This window comes from Babylonia areolata, chromosome 27, assembly GCF_041734735.1.
Source record: "Babylonia areolata isolate BAREFJ2019XMU chromosome 27, ASM4173473v1, whole genome shotgun sequence".
In the NCBI taxonomy this organism is placed as follows: Eukaryota; Metazoa; Mollusca; class Gastropoda; order Neogastropoda; family Buccinidae; genus Babylonia; species Babylonia areolata.
Genome location: NC_134902.1, coordinates 23,734,470 through 23,747,770, shown reverse-complemented (window position 1 = coordinate 23,747,770; position 13,301 = coordinate 23,734,470). Strand labels below are relative to the sequence as shown.

The 13,301-nt window shown below is 39.2% G+C and overlaps 1 protein-coding gene across 1 annotated transcript; it reads right to left on the bottom strand.

Annotated features, from left to right (window-relative positions):
• Window positions 1-5,031: 5,031 nt before the first annotated feature.
• On the bottom strand, window positions 5,032-12,253 carry LOC143301166 (uncharacterized). Its single transcript, XM_076615255.1, has 3 exons — window positions 12,020-12,253; window positions 9,985-10,222; window positions 5,032-8,306 (listed from the first exon to the last, which is right to left on the bottom strand). Exons 2-3 carry the CDS (start codon window positions 10,196-10,198, stop codon window positions 8,140-8,142), a joined length of 381 nt encoding a protein of 126 aa, XP_076471370.1. The 5' UTR covers window positions 10,199-10,222; window positions 12,020-12,253; the 3' UTR covers window positions 5,032-8,139.
• Between the last annotated feature and the right edge of the window lie 1,048 nt (window positions 12,254-13,301).

Below are 13,301 nucleotides of genomic sequence, written 5' to 3'. Positions count from 1 at the left end.
CACATGATATGTGTGTTGTGTACTGTCCTGTGTGATCAGTAGGTCCTAATGTGTGGAGTGATGGCCTTGAGGTAACACATCCGCCTTGGAAGTGAGAGAATCTAGTGCACTGGTTCAAATCACAGCTCAGCCGCCAACATTTTCTCCCCCTCCACTAGACCTTGAGTGGTGGTCTGGACACTAGTCATTTGGATGAGACGATAAACCGAGGTCCTGTGTGCAGCATGCACTTAGCGCACGTAAAAGAACCCACAGCAACAAAATAGTTGTTCCTGACAAAATTCTGTAGAAAAATCCACTTTGATAGGAAAAACAAATAAAACTGCACGCAGGAGAAAAATACAAAAAAAAATGGGTGGCGCTGTAGTGTAGCAACGCACTCTCCCTGGGGAGAGCAGTCCGAATTTCACACAGAGAAATCTATTGTGATAAAAAGAAATACAAGTACAAGTACAAATAAACGGAGGCCCCTCCCCTCCCCCCCCCCGCCCCCCCCCCCAGTCCCCCTGTCAGCCCCTGTCCTCATCTATTGCTGTGGTCCCCCACCCTGCGTCTGTGTGTTTGATGCCAGGTTCTGCTGTGTGTTTCAAGCTCACCAGGGAGATCATCCTCTGCAGGTGGCCTACAGGTCATTATTTCCTGATGTATCGTTTACCTCTTGAAAGGTGAACAAGCTCCATGGTGTCTGTGCCATGCAGCCAGCCTCTCGGTATCGGCGAGAGTGCTGGAGTCTGCTGTGGTATCGGGCACAAACATTTCACAGCTAGCTCCTTGAAGACTCTGTTTTGAGAAGTTCCTCCAGTTGTCGTTTCATCAGTTCCTGAAGGAAAAATATGTTTTTTAACTTGATTTTAAAATTTTGCATGGACTAAACAAGAAGACATGGTTGAATTGTTCTTTTTTTTTTTTATTGTTGTTTTAATTAACCTTATTGTTTTGGTTTGGGACTGGTTTTCAGCCCTGAAGTTGCATCCCCTCTGAGGTCAGCTGGGCTATATATAGTATGAGCGACATGATTTGATGTGACATCAAGCCACCCCCACCCCCACCTATTAACACTTAGTGTTTAGGAAGTAGAGCAAAACCATTCACAGATATATACAATTGTGCTTGGTGCTCTTGGTAGCCAAACATGTAACAGAGGACAGAAAACACACACAAAAATAGAAACGATTCTCTTCTGCATAACTGTATCGGTAACTGTTAACATTGACCGTAACCGACTGTTGGAGCTTTTTTTTTTTGCTTTTTTTTTCTTTGTCTTTTGGTTGTAAGCAGCAATGAAGTTTTCTGGCTTCATGTACTTAAGTCTTTATTGCTTATTTTGGTTGTGATCTGAATTCCCATGTGACAAAGTTTACAGTTAACTGCAGTTCATTGGTTACTGTTGGTTGTGATCTCAATGGATACAATTACATAGCATCACATAATGTGTATAATGTTCCTGGCATCAGGTGTTCAGATGCGGGAAAATGGTAGCAGTGTGGCACAGTTTACTCACAGCCACAGTTCATCACTGTTCCATGTTTTTTATTATCATTCAGTTAACATGACATTTGTTCCTGCTTTTCCCTCAACTGTATGTGCCTTAAAATTTTTGGAGCCTTATCTTTTCATGAAAGCAGAATTTAGAGGACAAATAAAGCAACTGTGTGCTCAATAACAGATGTTATTAATAAACTGTCAGTTGGGTTACTTTGTTAGGTGCAGGAGGACGATACTGAATGATAGATAACACCATTGTTTGTGTGAAGACTATGAGGCTGTCAATGAACCAATGTATGCTACAAAAAGTGTTGAAGGCAAATAAATCAGTGTACACACTGTTGTCTGTAGAAGGGTAAAAACACTTCTTTTTCTCTTTTCTGCAGTCTGTGATGTACTATCTGTGCTGTTTTGCTCTTGCGATTAGGCAGTGACATTGTAAACACTAGATTAGATAGTGGCATTGTAAACACTTGGATGGACACCAGCTGTCCATTCTTAAGTGTCGTTTGCTTATGTGGTATTATTTATGGGTTTATGTGTGTGGCTTTGAAGTATTTTATATTGGTTGTTTTTTATCCAGTGATTTTTCTTTTATAAATCTGGGGATGATCAGTTAGTGGAACGACTGACATCCTCAGCACAGCCTAGCCTTATTAAGGAGATTGATGGTTAAAATAATGTCATGAACTCTATTGTTTTGCAGGTGTTTTGTTTTGGGTTTTTTTTATTTTAGATGTTGAATTATTTTTTCAGTCTTTTAGTTGGTCAGTCCAGATATGGCCCTTTGCTGTCAGCTCGACCGTGGGCACCAACATCAAATGTCTTTGTTTTTCTTGAAGTCTGTGGATGAAGACTGCTTGGAATCTCTAAGTTGCCACGGAGGCATGGTATCTCGATAATTTGTCCTAGACAAGGTCCTGTGTTAATTACTTCTTTTGTTGCCTTGAATTAACCTTGTTCTTCACAGGCATGAAAAAAAAGTATAATGTTGCAGTGTATCTCCTTGTTTATCAAGATATAGAAGTTAATTATGTGTAATATGTGGAGGTTACAGGATTTTTTTTTTTATTACCCCTTGCGTGAAAAGAATCTCTTTGTTCACCTGGACATTGCAACAGTTGTCACATATAAATAACCACTCCCTGGTTTTGTTTTTAAAGGTCTCGTAGACAAGATCCTGAAAATGACCACTTTTGTTGCAATGAATCTCATTATTTGTTTTATTTTAGATATAGGAAGTTGATTGCAGAGACAACCACACTTGCTGTTTAGAATTCCCTCGTTTATCATTGACTTGGAAGTTAACTCTGATGCATGTTCAGCATGCAGTACTTTTCGATACTGAACACACAATCATTATTTTTCTCTAACTGGTCAAGAGAGACATGGTTTAGTAACACAAACATGGTAATCCAAATGGCTGCACTGCAGCTGATGGAATGCCCCAAGTCCAAAAAACATTTCAACACCCTGCTGTCATTATACCATTAACAAGCCAAAAGCACCAATATCAAGTTTGTGTACAGATAACACCAAATACATGATATGCAACAACACTTTGGCATTTTTGTAATATCTGTTACTAAATTAGCCAAAGAAATCATTATGTTTGCATATGTGTGACAGACATCCCAAAACAAGAATATTTTAACTGCTAAAAACCATTATATCATTATTGATTAACTGTTATTGAACAAACCTGAAGCACGCATTAAATTTGTGTGCAGTTACACTTGAGTTTACAGTCAACATTAGACAGTTGTGATCTCAACAGGGTTTTTTTTTGTTTGTTTTTTATCTGGGGGGAAAAAATCTGGAATTCAAAGATGTGCTCTTGGATCATATCCTGTTTAGTAAGGTAGTTTGCACTGTGTCACACTCTGAAATGTATGAGGTTAACTCTCTCCATACGAACGGCGAAACAGACGACGTTAACAGAGTTTCACCCCAATTACCATCATCAAAATATTGCAAGCGGAAGGCTCTTATAGTGAAGAGGTGAATGTTCACAAAGAATACCACAATTCTGACGACGGAAGCTAAAGGTTGGGTCATTCAGACACCCACTGGACATCCGAGGGGTCTGTGTAGAGGAGAAGAGAGGACTGGCCGTACTGAGTGAGTTAAGATACTAAGTATTATCTGTACAAGCTGATAAACGTTATGGAAAAGTGGTAACCAGTAAATCATGCTCAGAGAACACACTCTTTTCTGTGAAATCATGGTTTTGAATATTTAGCCCTGAATAACCGATTGTGTAACAAGGAATAAATATACCATTTACAGAGAAGTAAATCTTACAGAAAGAAATTACAGCACATATGACTTCTGTAAGAGTTTATTTCCTCATGAATTATGAGCCTCATTATGGAGTTACCAATAAAAGGATTTTTCTGTTTGTAATAAGAAATGTTTTGTGTACTTATTTATGGAATAATTAATGAAAAGAACTTTTTTATCTGATGATTAGAAATACTTTAGAAATCTTAAGAACAATCTGTTGTTGGTTTGCCATTTTGTATTTCATGAACAATGAGCCTCAATATGGAGTTATTAATAAATTTAAATGTCTGTTATTAGAAATGTTTACTCGTGTACTTAATTATGGAATGATTAACAAAGAAAAGTTCTTTTATTTGCTGATTAGAAATAGTTCAGAAAGCTGAAGTACAATCTTTTGTTGGGTTGCCATTTTGTGTTTCATGATCATATGAGTTGTATACAGTATTGTAATGTGCAGCACAGAATTGAAGGTCTGGTGGGTCATGGTACAGTATGTGTAATTAACACTCTTTTTGGGGTTGCCATTTTGTACTTCATGATCATATGGATTGTACTGAAATGTACAGCACAAATATGGTGCTAAGATGTATTTTCATGATGAAATACTCGAGTTGTTAATAAAGATCTCTTTCATGTGCCTCTATTTTTAATGATTTTATGACACCACAGGGTGTACGTGCTAGTTTTCATTATGTGATTTTAACCAACTGCACACACACATACACATACACACACACACACGCACACGCACACACACACAGAGAGAGAAAGAGAAAGAGAGAAAAGATCATGAGACACTTTTCCAAGCAAACATTCTTTATTTGGTCCTTGATTTGTAAACTAGAGGTCAACATGATATGTGAAAACTGATAACAAAAAACATATAAAAGCTGATATGCTAAAAGATAAGGATATGTTGTCAACAATATGAGAATCAATATGATCCACAGGACTGTTTCTTGTAGAGAGAGAAACAAACCTATGCACACCAATACAAACAACCAGTTTATTTTCTTGCAAAATCTAGATTTGTCATTAAATGTCCAGAGACCTGCAATGAAAAATATACAAGCATAGACTAAGTATTATAATGAAGTGTCCCAGATCATAAAAACTCGGGTCAATTCAAAGCATTGCGGAAATGTAAAACCTGACCCATCATCATACACATGAAGAGCTACATCAACACTGAAGCAGTCTATGGAATGCAAAAGATACGGAATTATAGAGTACAAGCCCATACAGTACAAGAAGTAGTAAAAAAAAAAAAAAAAAAAAAAAATATCGAGTCACCAATGGATGCACAATGGATCTCAAATAAAACTGACATGGATATCATCACGTGGAAAAATTCATTCAAATGCATGCTGTAAAAATCACAATATTAACCTGGTCATAAAATAGCGTAAGCATTGTCTCTCTCTCCCCACACTTGATTACACACACAAGGAACAAAAATGGTGTATATTCAAAATAAGAAAATCCATTTCGGTTGACTGGATCCACACGTTAATTTCCATGTGGATTAATAAAGTGTTTTTGAACTGATCCAGGCTGCAGATCAAGGTTACTCCACTGTGGTTTTTCTTCTTTTAACTCCATCCCAAAATTGCAAGCTTGAGAGTGGAGACAGATATCAAGATTTTTTGTTGTTGTTGTGTGTTTTTTAACCAAGATATACATTTCTTTATGTCTTCTTTTTTTCTTTCTTTTTTTTTCAATTTGTTTTCCATACCCAAGTCTTTTTATTTCATTTGGAGGAATGGGAATGTCAGTAACATGAAATTACAAAAAGACATCTAACAAAATCACATGTACAACCTTGGCAACAAGCAAATCATTCAAAATACTGCAGACATCTTGAGATAGTACCTGTATCACACACACACACACACACACACAAATGCCATACACACAGAAATGCAGGTAAATTTCTCACAATAAATGTGTTCACACACACGCACAAACATCTGGGTGTTGATTTTGTCAAATAAACATTGGCATTGGGTTTTGTTTGCTTTTTTTTTGGGGGGGGGCAGCAGGGGGGGGTCTTTTTTTTTTGGGGGGGGGGAGAATGTATCCTCTTTCTGTGATACAAGTCAGAACCAAATGTGAATTATATTTCCTGTGCAATATTATAAAAGCTCTGGGATAATATACAATGAGTATGACACATGCAAACAGACTAGACCTATTTGGAATGCTCTAAGCAATTCACAGTCGAGTAAAATACAACGTTCACAACAACCCCTTCTAATGCTAGAAATGACCACACCCATTAACACCTAATACTTGTAAATCATGATGAATAAGAACTCTGCATACGAGGGCTGCAATGCCTGCCTATGTTCAGCTGTTTCTGTAAACAAAGGACTGTTTTTACCCCTCCACTTTGACAGCCATATTCTGGTTTCGGAGACAAGTGCATGCTGGTTATATTCCTGTTTCCTAACCCCACCAAACACTGGCATGGATTACAAGATATATATATATATATATATATATCAATAATAATAAAAACACCTTAACCTTCTGCATGTGTGTGTTTCTATCTAAAGGGAGGTCAAGCAAATGTTGACCATGGAAACACTGGAACTATCTCATTCTTAAACCACAAGACATAGCTGGATTTGAACCACAGACCTCAGTAAACAAAGAAAGCCACCATGTGATTGAGATCAGTCAAGAGAAACCACCAGTTACTATGTTGTCAGTATTGTGGCTGGGCATGTCCGTCAGATCAAAGAGTTGGTTGTTCTTTATGTGGGGGTGGGGTGAGGTGGTTCTGTGTTGTTTTGTTGTTGTTTTGCAAATGACAGGCACATATGATTTGTTGACTTTCACAACTATAACTGCACAACCAGCTTAAGTCACACAGATTCACACATATAAGTAACCACAGCATACACTAGCAAGAAACTTGAAAACATGCAGCTCACATTCTCAATTCCAAAACTGCTATTTACAGAAGACAACCATCTTGCTGAAACATTTAAAATGTTCTTAAATACATGCAAAAAGATTTGAAAATTAAAATAAAATAAAAAGTAATTAACAAAACGAGCACTTGGATTTCACATTTTCACATGTGACTTCAAGGCAGTGGGAAAGTTGTGCAATGGAGGATAAGTGCACTTGTTAAATATTTCTTTCTTTTCAAATGAGGATTTCCAAACATGTTTGTCTAAAAAAATATATATAGATAGATAGATAAACAATTTTTAAAAACTTCTCTCAGTTTCTCTCGGCTTCATAGCTTTTGTGTTTCTTTTGCGAATGCAATTCATAACCAGTAAAATTCTTTTTTATTCAATCAAAAATGAGAACAAAGCAAAATATGATTTCCAGCAATAAGACAGCACAACCAGATTCCAAACATTTCACCTTTACAATCTCTGTGCCTAACTGTTTTTAATCAGCTGTGAATTTCAGAGAAAATAAAGTAAACCTTAAAGTCGTCACATCAGAATACTGTGACCAACAAATGTGAACTTTAATCTCGGTATCCAGATTTCGTGATTTTTGTTGTATAATATACAGGAAATAACCGTTCACATTTTTATTTAAGTCTCAAAAAAGAAATGAAAATCCTACAATGCTAAATTGCTGAATTCATATAAAAACAAGCAAACAAACAAAACTCTTCCTTATTAAAAACATTATCAATGCATTCTATTAGTGGTCAGAATCATGCCCTCCATATCAAACTGCCTTCACTACATTATGCACATCATACGTATCCATGAAGCATAATTCACTGATTATCAGTCCCATTCCCCGAACAACCTCCCCCGCCTGTACCCCTCCCCCCACCCCACCCCTTATAAAATAGTGCATATCCATAAACCATGTCTCCAGCTATGGAAGTCTCAAAGGAGGGAAGAAGAATACCAAATCCTCTTTGTCATCCACCAAACACACCTGGCACTGAGATCTGCAGAGGAAAATGGTTTTCTGGAGCTAGTCCATGTCCACAGGCTTGTATAACCATGGCATGGTGACTGGCTGTGGTTCTCTCTCATCTCAGGGCATGGACTGTGTGTGTGTGTGTGTGTGTGTGTGTGTGTCTGTGTGTGTGTGCATGCGTGTGTGCGTGCCTGTGCACATGCATGCTTCCATGTTTATAATAATAATGCCACTTAAGTATATAAATGTCCTGAGATACTTCATCTTATCGACTATGCCATCACCAACAGGTATAAACTTGTCGTCACAAGACGAAACAAGTCGACAACTTGCCTAAGCCAGTCTGAGCTGGTTAGAAAGAGAGGGAGAGTGAGAGAGAAACAGATATATATATATATATATATATATATATATACAATCTTTAACTGTGCTCTCCTTTCTGTAACTGTACCCTCCTTTCACTCAGTAGCTATGCCCTCCATGAGAATCCAGCTTACTGAGGGAAAAGCCGATGGCGATGTATATGATGAGAGAAGCCACGATGATGATCATGCAGCTTAGGAAGGTATATCGACTCCACTTGTCTGCGTAGGGCAGGTCACCACGTTTAAAGGCTCGGTTTGACAGATCTGCAAAACGATGATTTTCTTTTTTTAAAAGTGAAGGGCACAGACTGCACAAAAGTGATAATGAATCCTTTGAATAATTCAGTCCTACAATTCATGATTGATTATGAAGGCACAAACTTTGAAAAAGAGACCAGCTGCCGTGGCGAAGTGGTTAGCGTCACGGACTGACGGCTGGGAGGACGCGGGTTCGAATCCCAGCGGAGGTGGGTTTTTCGGCCCGTGGCCGGCTCCTACCCAGAGTTGAGTGTGCTGTGGGCTTAAATGGGGAGACTGGGACCACACAGTCGAGTGTCATCCACTTCAAGGATGCGTCTTTGGATGTGTTGCTCTAATTACCTGACCAACACTGCAAGTGTCTGTATCTCTCAGGCCTGGTTAATGCCGGGATATCATTATGACAGGAAGCGTAGAGTACAGCCTTGTCACGCAGTCCCAAACCAAAATGGACCCCCACAGCAACATCATCATCATCATCGTCATCCTCCTCCTCCTTCATCGTCATCAATATAAACAAAATAGTCTCAAAGTCTGTGGCCTTCCATGCCCTGCTCTCATGGTGACCTCAGTTTCGATACCCCTCCACTTCCGTGCTTGGGGGGAGTCCTGTCAATGTCGTCAGTGTCGGCAGATTCATGGGGGGCTGTTGTTTGAGGAATGTGGTGGCGGTCTCCAGTCTGGGAGAGACGCTCACTCAGTCTGGCAAACCCGGGTGTGGCCGTGTATGGGGGAATCTAAATGAGCGGCGTGGGAGTAATGCCACTGAAATGGCGCAGATGATGGGGCAGCTAAATTTTAAAATAAACAACAACAAAAAATAACTTTGAAAAAGAGATCTTGTTAATAACTTCAATTTCCTATGACAAGTTACATGTTAAAATACAGCCAGATTATGCCAGTGAACATGATGAATTCTGCAAGTAGTTGCTCTGGCTTTCCTAACTCAATACTCTATCATTTTACTTTTAGCTTTTAACGGACAAACTGATATTCTTTAAACATCTTCCAGTGGTTCTCAGTGGTCTTCTGGTACAGTGTTGTTAGATTTTTTAAACACACAGTGGCTTTCCGCAACCTCATGCACACAGCATTACGCTTCCCTCATCATGGCATATACATGTAATGAACTCTGTAACCATCATCATATGACAACTGAAAAGGAAAAAATGAGGTCAGTATTCCTTGTGATTACTATACTATTATGCCAGTGAAAATGTGAGGTAGGACAAAGGATTTCTGGCAATAGGTGAGCATTATCTACACTGCACCACTGTAATAAAACAATACACATCTTTATTATCCTTGATATTATTTGCTGTGAGCAAGATACAAGTCATTTGGGAATTTTTTGTCCACATAAATGGAAAGATGTCACAAGGCATTTACTTTTTTTTTAAGCAAGGAGTGGCAAACACAATTCCAATAAAATATAACTAATGGTATCACAAACTGCCATTTGTGTGTGTGTGTGATGTGTGTGTTGTGTGACTGTGTGCGTTCTTGTGTGCTTTGTGTCTGACTGACGTGTAACTGAAAATTGTTTTGAGAGGTTTGTGTCAATGTACTATTAACATTGTTACTATTATTATTATCATAATTATTATTATTATCAATATCATCATTATTAATGTCATTATAGTTATTGTTCCTTATTCTTATCAAATGAGTGACCTATACTCACAGGAAAAGACAAGAGCTATGGGCCCCAGCACTGGATTAACAATGGTCAGGAGAATGGCTAAGGGGAGGTAGGTATTAGGTTGTCTGCCCACATAGGCACCATTTTGGATCGCCGGATGACTGTAGACTGGATCTTTCGTCACCAGGATATCATTCATTTTGATTTCGTACACTTCAGGCTTGTTGGCAGTGGTCCTTGTTCCTGGATTGGCCATCGCTTTTGACTTGTAAATTCCTCCCTGAAACATTGAATGTGCTAGTCTTAGCTAATATGCAGTGGTGTGTAAGCTTGAGTAAACGAATGAAGCAAAGCCACAACAATTTTTTTTATTTCTTTTTTGATGTTTGTCTCAACATCTTGTCATTGACATAATATCAGTTTCATCACTTCACACACACACCCTGAATCCCCACCCCCCACACCCTTCCGCCCTCACACCCCTCAATTTTACAAGGCAATTGTCATCAAATTATTTATGTTGTTGCTTTGTGCATTAATCACCTAAGAAGTAATGATGAAAAATGAAAACAATCTTGGGGCTCAATTCAAGTGATGAAGACAGTGACAGAGACTAGCAATAAGAGAAATTTACACACACAGAGATACTAAATAACTGAACTATAATAGAAAACTTTGTCAAATGAGATGCTGATTTTAAAAACAAAATTAGCAAACAAGTAGTATCTTGATTTCAAAACACAAATACATGCAAAGCAAAAGCTTCCAAACAAACAGTACAGGCTAAAAGCTAATTTCAGTGTTACTTCAGAAAATAAGATATTCTGACATATTATCTACAACATGTACTATATAGGAGAGAGAACATGCAAAAGGCCCTTACTGATCCAAAAGGCCAATACAGTTATGATCTAAGAGAAAGAAGGCTGAAAGAGTGAAAGAGAGAGAGAAAGAGAATTAAAGTCAGAGAACACCTAAAGTTCATTTGCTAATTTTTAACAGCGAGTAGCTCAGAACACCTAAAATTCATTTTCTAATTTTTAACAGCGAGTAGCTCAGTACATGTATACCAGCACTGGGTCTAAATAGGCTCAAACATCCTTGAGACAGACAAAATGGCAATGTCCACAAGTCTTCCCTTGTACCCTTTCCTTCTGAATGCTGAAAAAGTTGTAAATAAATTGGTGAATCATCTTAATGACTTTGTAATATAACCTCCACATTTCTTTCCCTCCACTCTTTCACTGCTATACTAGCATTCGAAGGAGGAAGAAATGTAGAGTATTACAACATCATAAACCAAATTACGACTTTTTACATCTTTGAAACGAAAATGTTCCGGGGAAGAAATGAGTGACAAAAGCCAGGGATAAGTGTGGATGCGGATAGTTTGTTCATTTTTTGGACATGGCCTCCAGAGACGGGGTGGCCAAGTGGTAACATCCCAGACAGACTAGGAAGCATCAGTGAGTGCACGGGTTCGAGTCCCACTGATCATATGATGCAGATCGCCGGGGAGTTTTTTGTCACTTCAAACAGACAGATGAAAAAGGGTGTCGCTGCGCTGTGGCGACATGCTCTCCATGAGGAGAGCAGCCCAAATTTCACACTGCGATATGTTGACGCAAAAAATCACAATGGCGCAAGTGAACAACATAGTTCTTTTAATTTAGTACATGAATGACTAATGACAATACAACCGGGGAGAGGGAGAGAGACAGAGACAGATACAGATACAGAGAGAGAGAGACAGATACAGAGAGAGAAAGACAGAGTGAGATAGAGACACAGAGAGAGTTAATCACTCAATGACGGGTAGCCTATTGAACTTACTTCAACAACCAGTCGTATGTTGACGCAAAATATCACAATGGCGCAAGTGAACAGCATAGTTCTTTTAGTTTATTTAGTACATGAATGGCTAATAGTAATAGCAATACAACCGCGGGAGAGAGAGGCAGAGACAGAGAGACAGACACAGACACAGAGACAGACACACACAGAGAAAGACAGAGTGAGACAGAGACAGAAAGAGAGTCAATCACTCAAAGACAGGTATTGAACTTATTTCAATTACCAGTCGGTATGACGTCTTCTCAAAACTGAGTAAGTTTCTGCACGAGGACTAGCTGGTCTGTCAGCACTATGGCGTTTCAAGGTAGTAATTGCCCGAGGACTGGTTTGTTTGCCTAAGCTGCCAAACTTAAATTGTCCTCTAAACGGATATTGTGTAAACTGTCCGCTTCACGGATCCCGATTAATTAAAATATATCTACCTTGCGGACTTGTTTACCTTGGCTGGTGAGCTAATTTCCGCACATGCGCCGTAAGAAACACTAACACATACATCACAAAGCTGGACAATAAACAAAGTGATTTCTGATTGGCCTATTGGTGGTTCTCATTCACAATGAACCAATGGAGAAAGCCACACAGCTGCTTGCTTGCCTCAAACACAGCTGCTTGCTCAGTTGCCTGATTGCGACATTGAGTTGCCGCTCCCTGTTGTCGCAGACCGGACCGGAGGTGAGGGACACTGAAAGTGAGTGGGTGAGGGGACAATCACAGGTGTGGGATTTTTGCCGAAGGTGGGCCGCGAAACGGGAAGAGGAGTCACATAGTTATGGTACTTGCGGAGAGTTGACGCATTGTAGCCCACTGTTGTGAAACTTTGACGAGAACCTTTATTTAATATATATGTAATGTATGTATGTATGTATATTATATATATATATATATGTGTGTGTGTGTGTGTGTGTGTGTGTGTGTATTTCTTTTTTTATCACAACAGATTTCTCTGTGTGAAACTCGGGCTGCTCTCCCCAGGGAGAGCGCGTCGCTATACTACAGCGCCACCGGCCCTTTTTTTTTAGTTTTTTCCTGCGTGCAGTTTTATTTGTTTTTCCTATCGAAGTGGATTTTTCTACAAAATTTTGCCGGGACTGAACAACCCTTTTGTTGCCGTGGGTTCTTTTACGTGCGCTAAGTGCATGATGCACACGGGACCTCGGTCGTCTCAGTCCCGGCAACGGAATGACTAGCGTCCAGACCACCACTCAAGGTCTAGAGGAGGGGGAGAAAACTAGTATCGGCGGCTGAGCCGTGATTCGATCCAGCGCGCTCAGACTGATTCTCTCGCTTCCTAGGCGGACGCGTTTCCTCTAGGCCATCACGGCTCCACTGACATATATGAATCCGGCCACTGTTTACTAGTAGTGTATGTATATATACATATATATATATACGTATATAGATATAATCCACTGTTTAGTGTGTGGAGTATTATTACGTGATATCACTACCAAAAAACCCAAAAGACGCGGGGTCATCACAGGTTCAGTTGCAGATGATGCTCGATG

Excerpts from the sequence above, each read along its gene's own strand:
- LOC143301166 (XM_076615255.1), bottom strand. The coding sequence starts at position 10,198 with ATGGCCAATCCAGGAACAAGGACCACTGCCAACAAGCCTGAAGTGTAC. Across the intron at positions 8,307-9,984 it reads CATAGCTCTTGTCTTTTCCT|ATCTGTCAAACCGAGCCTTT; the intron begins GTGAGTATAGGT and ends ATCGTTTTGCAG.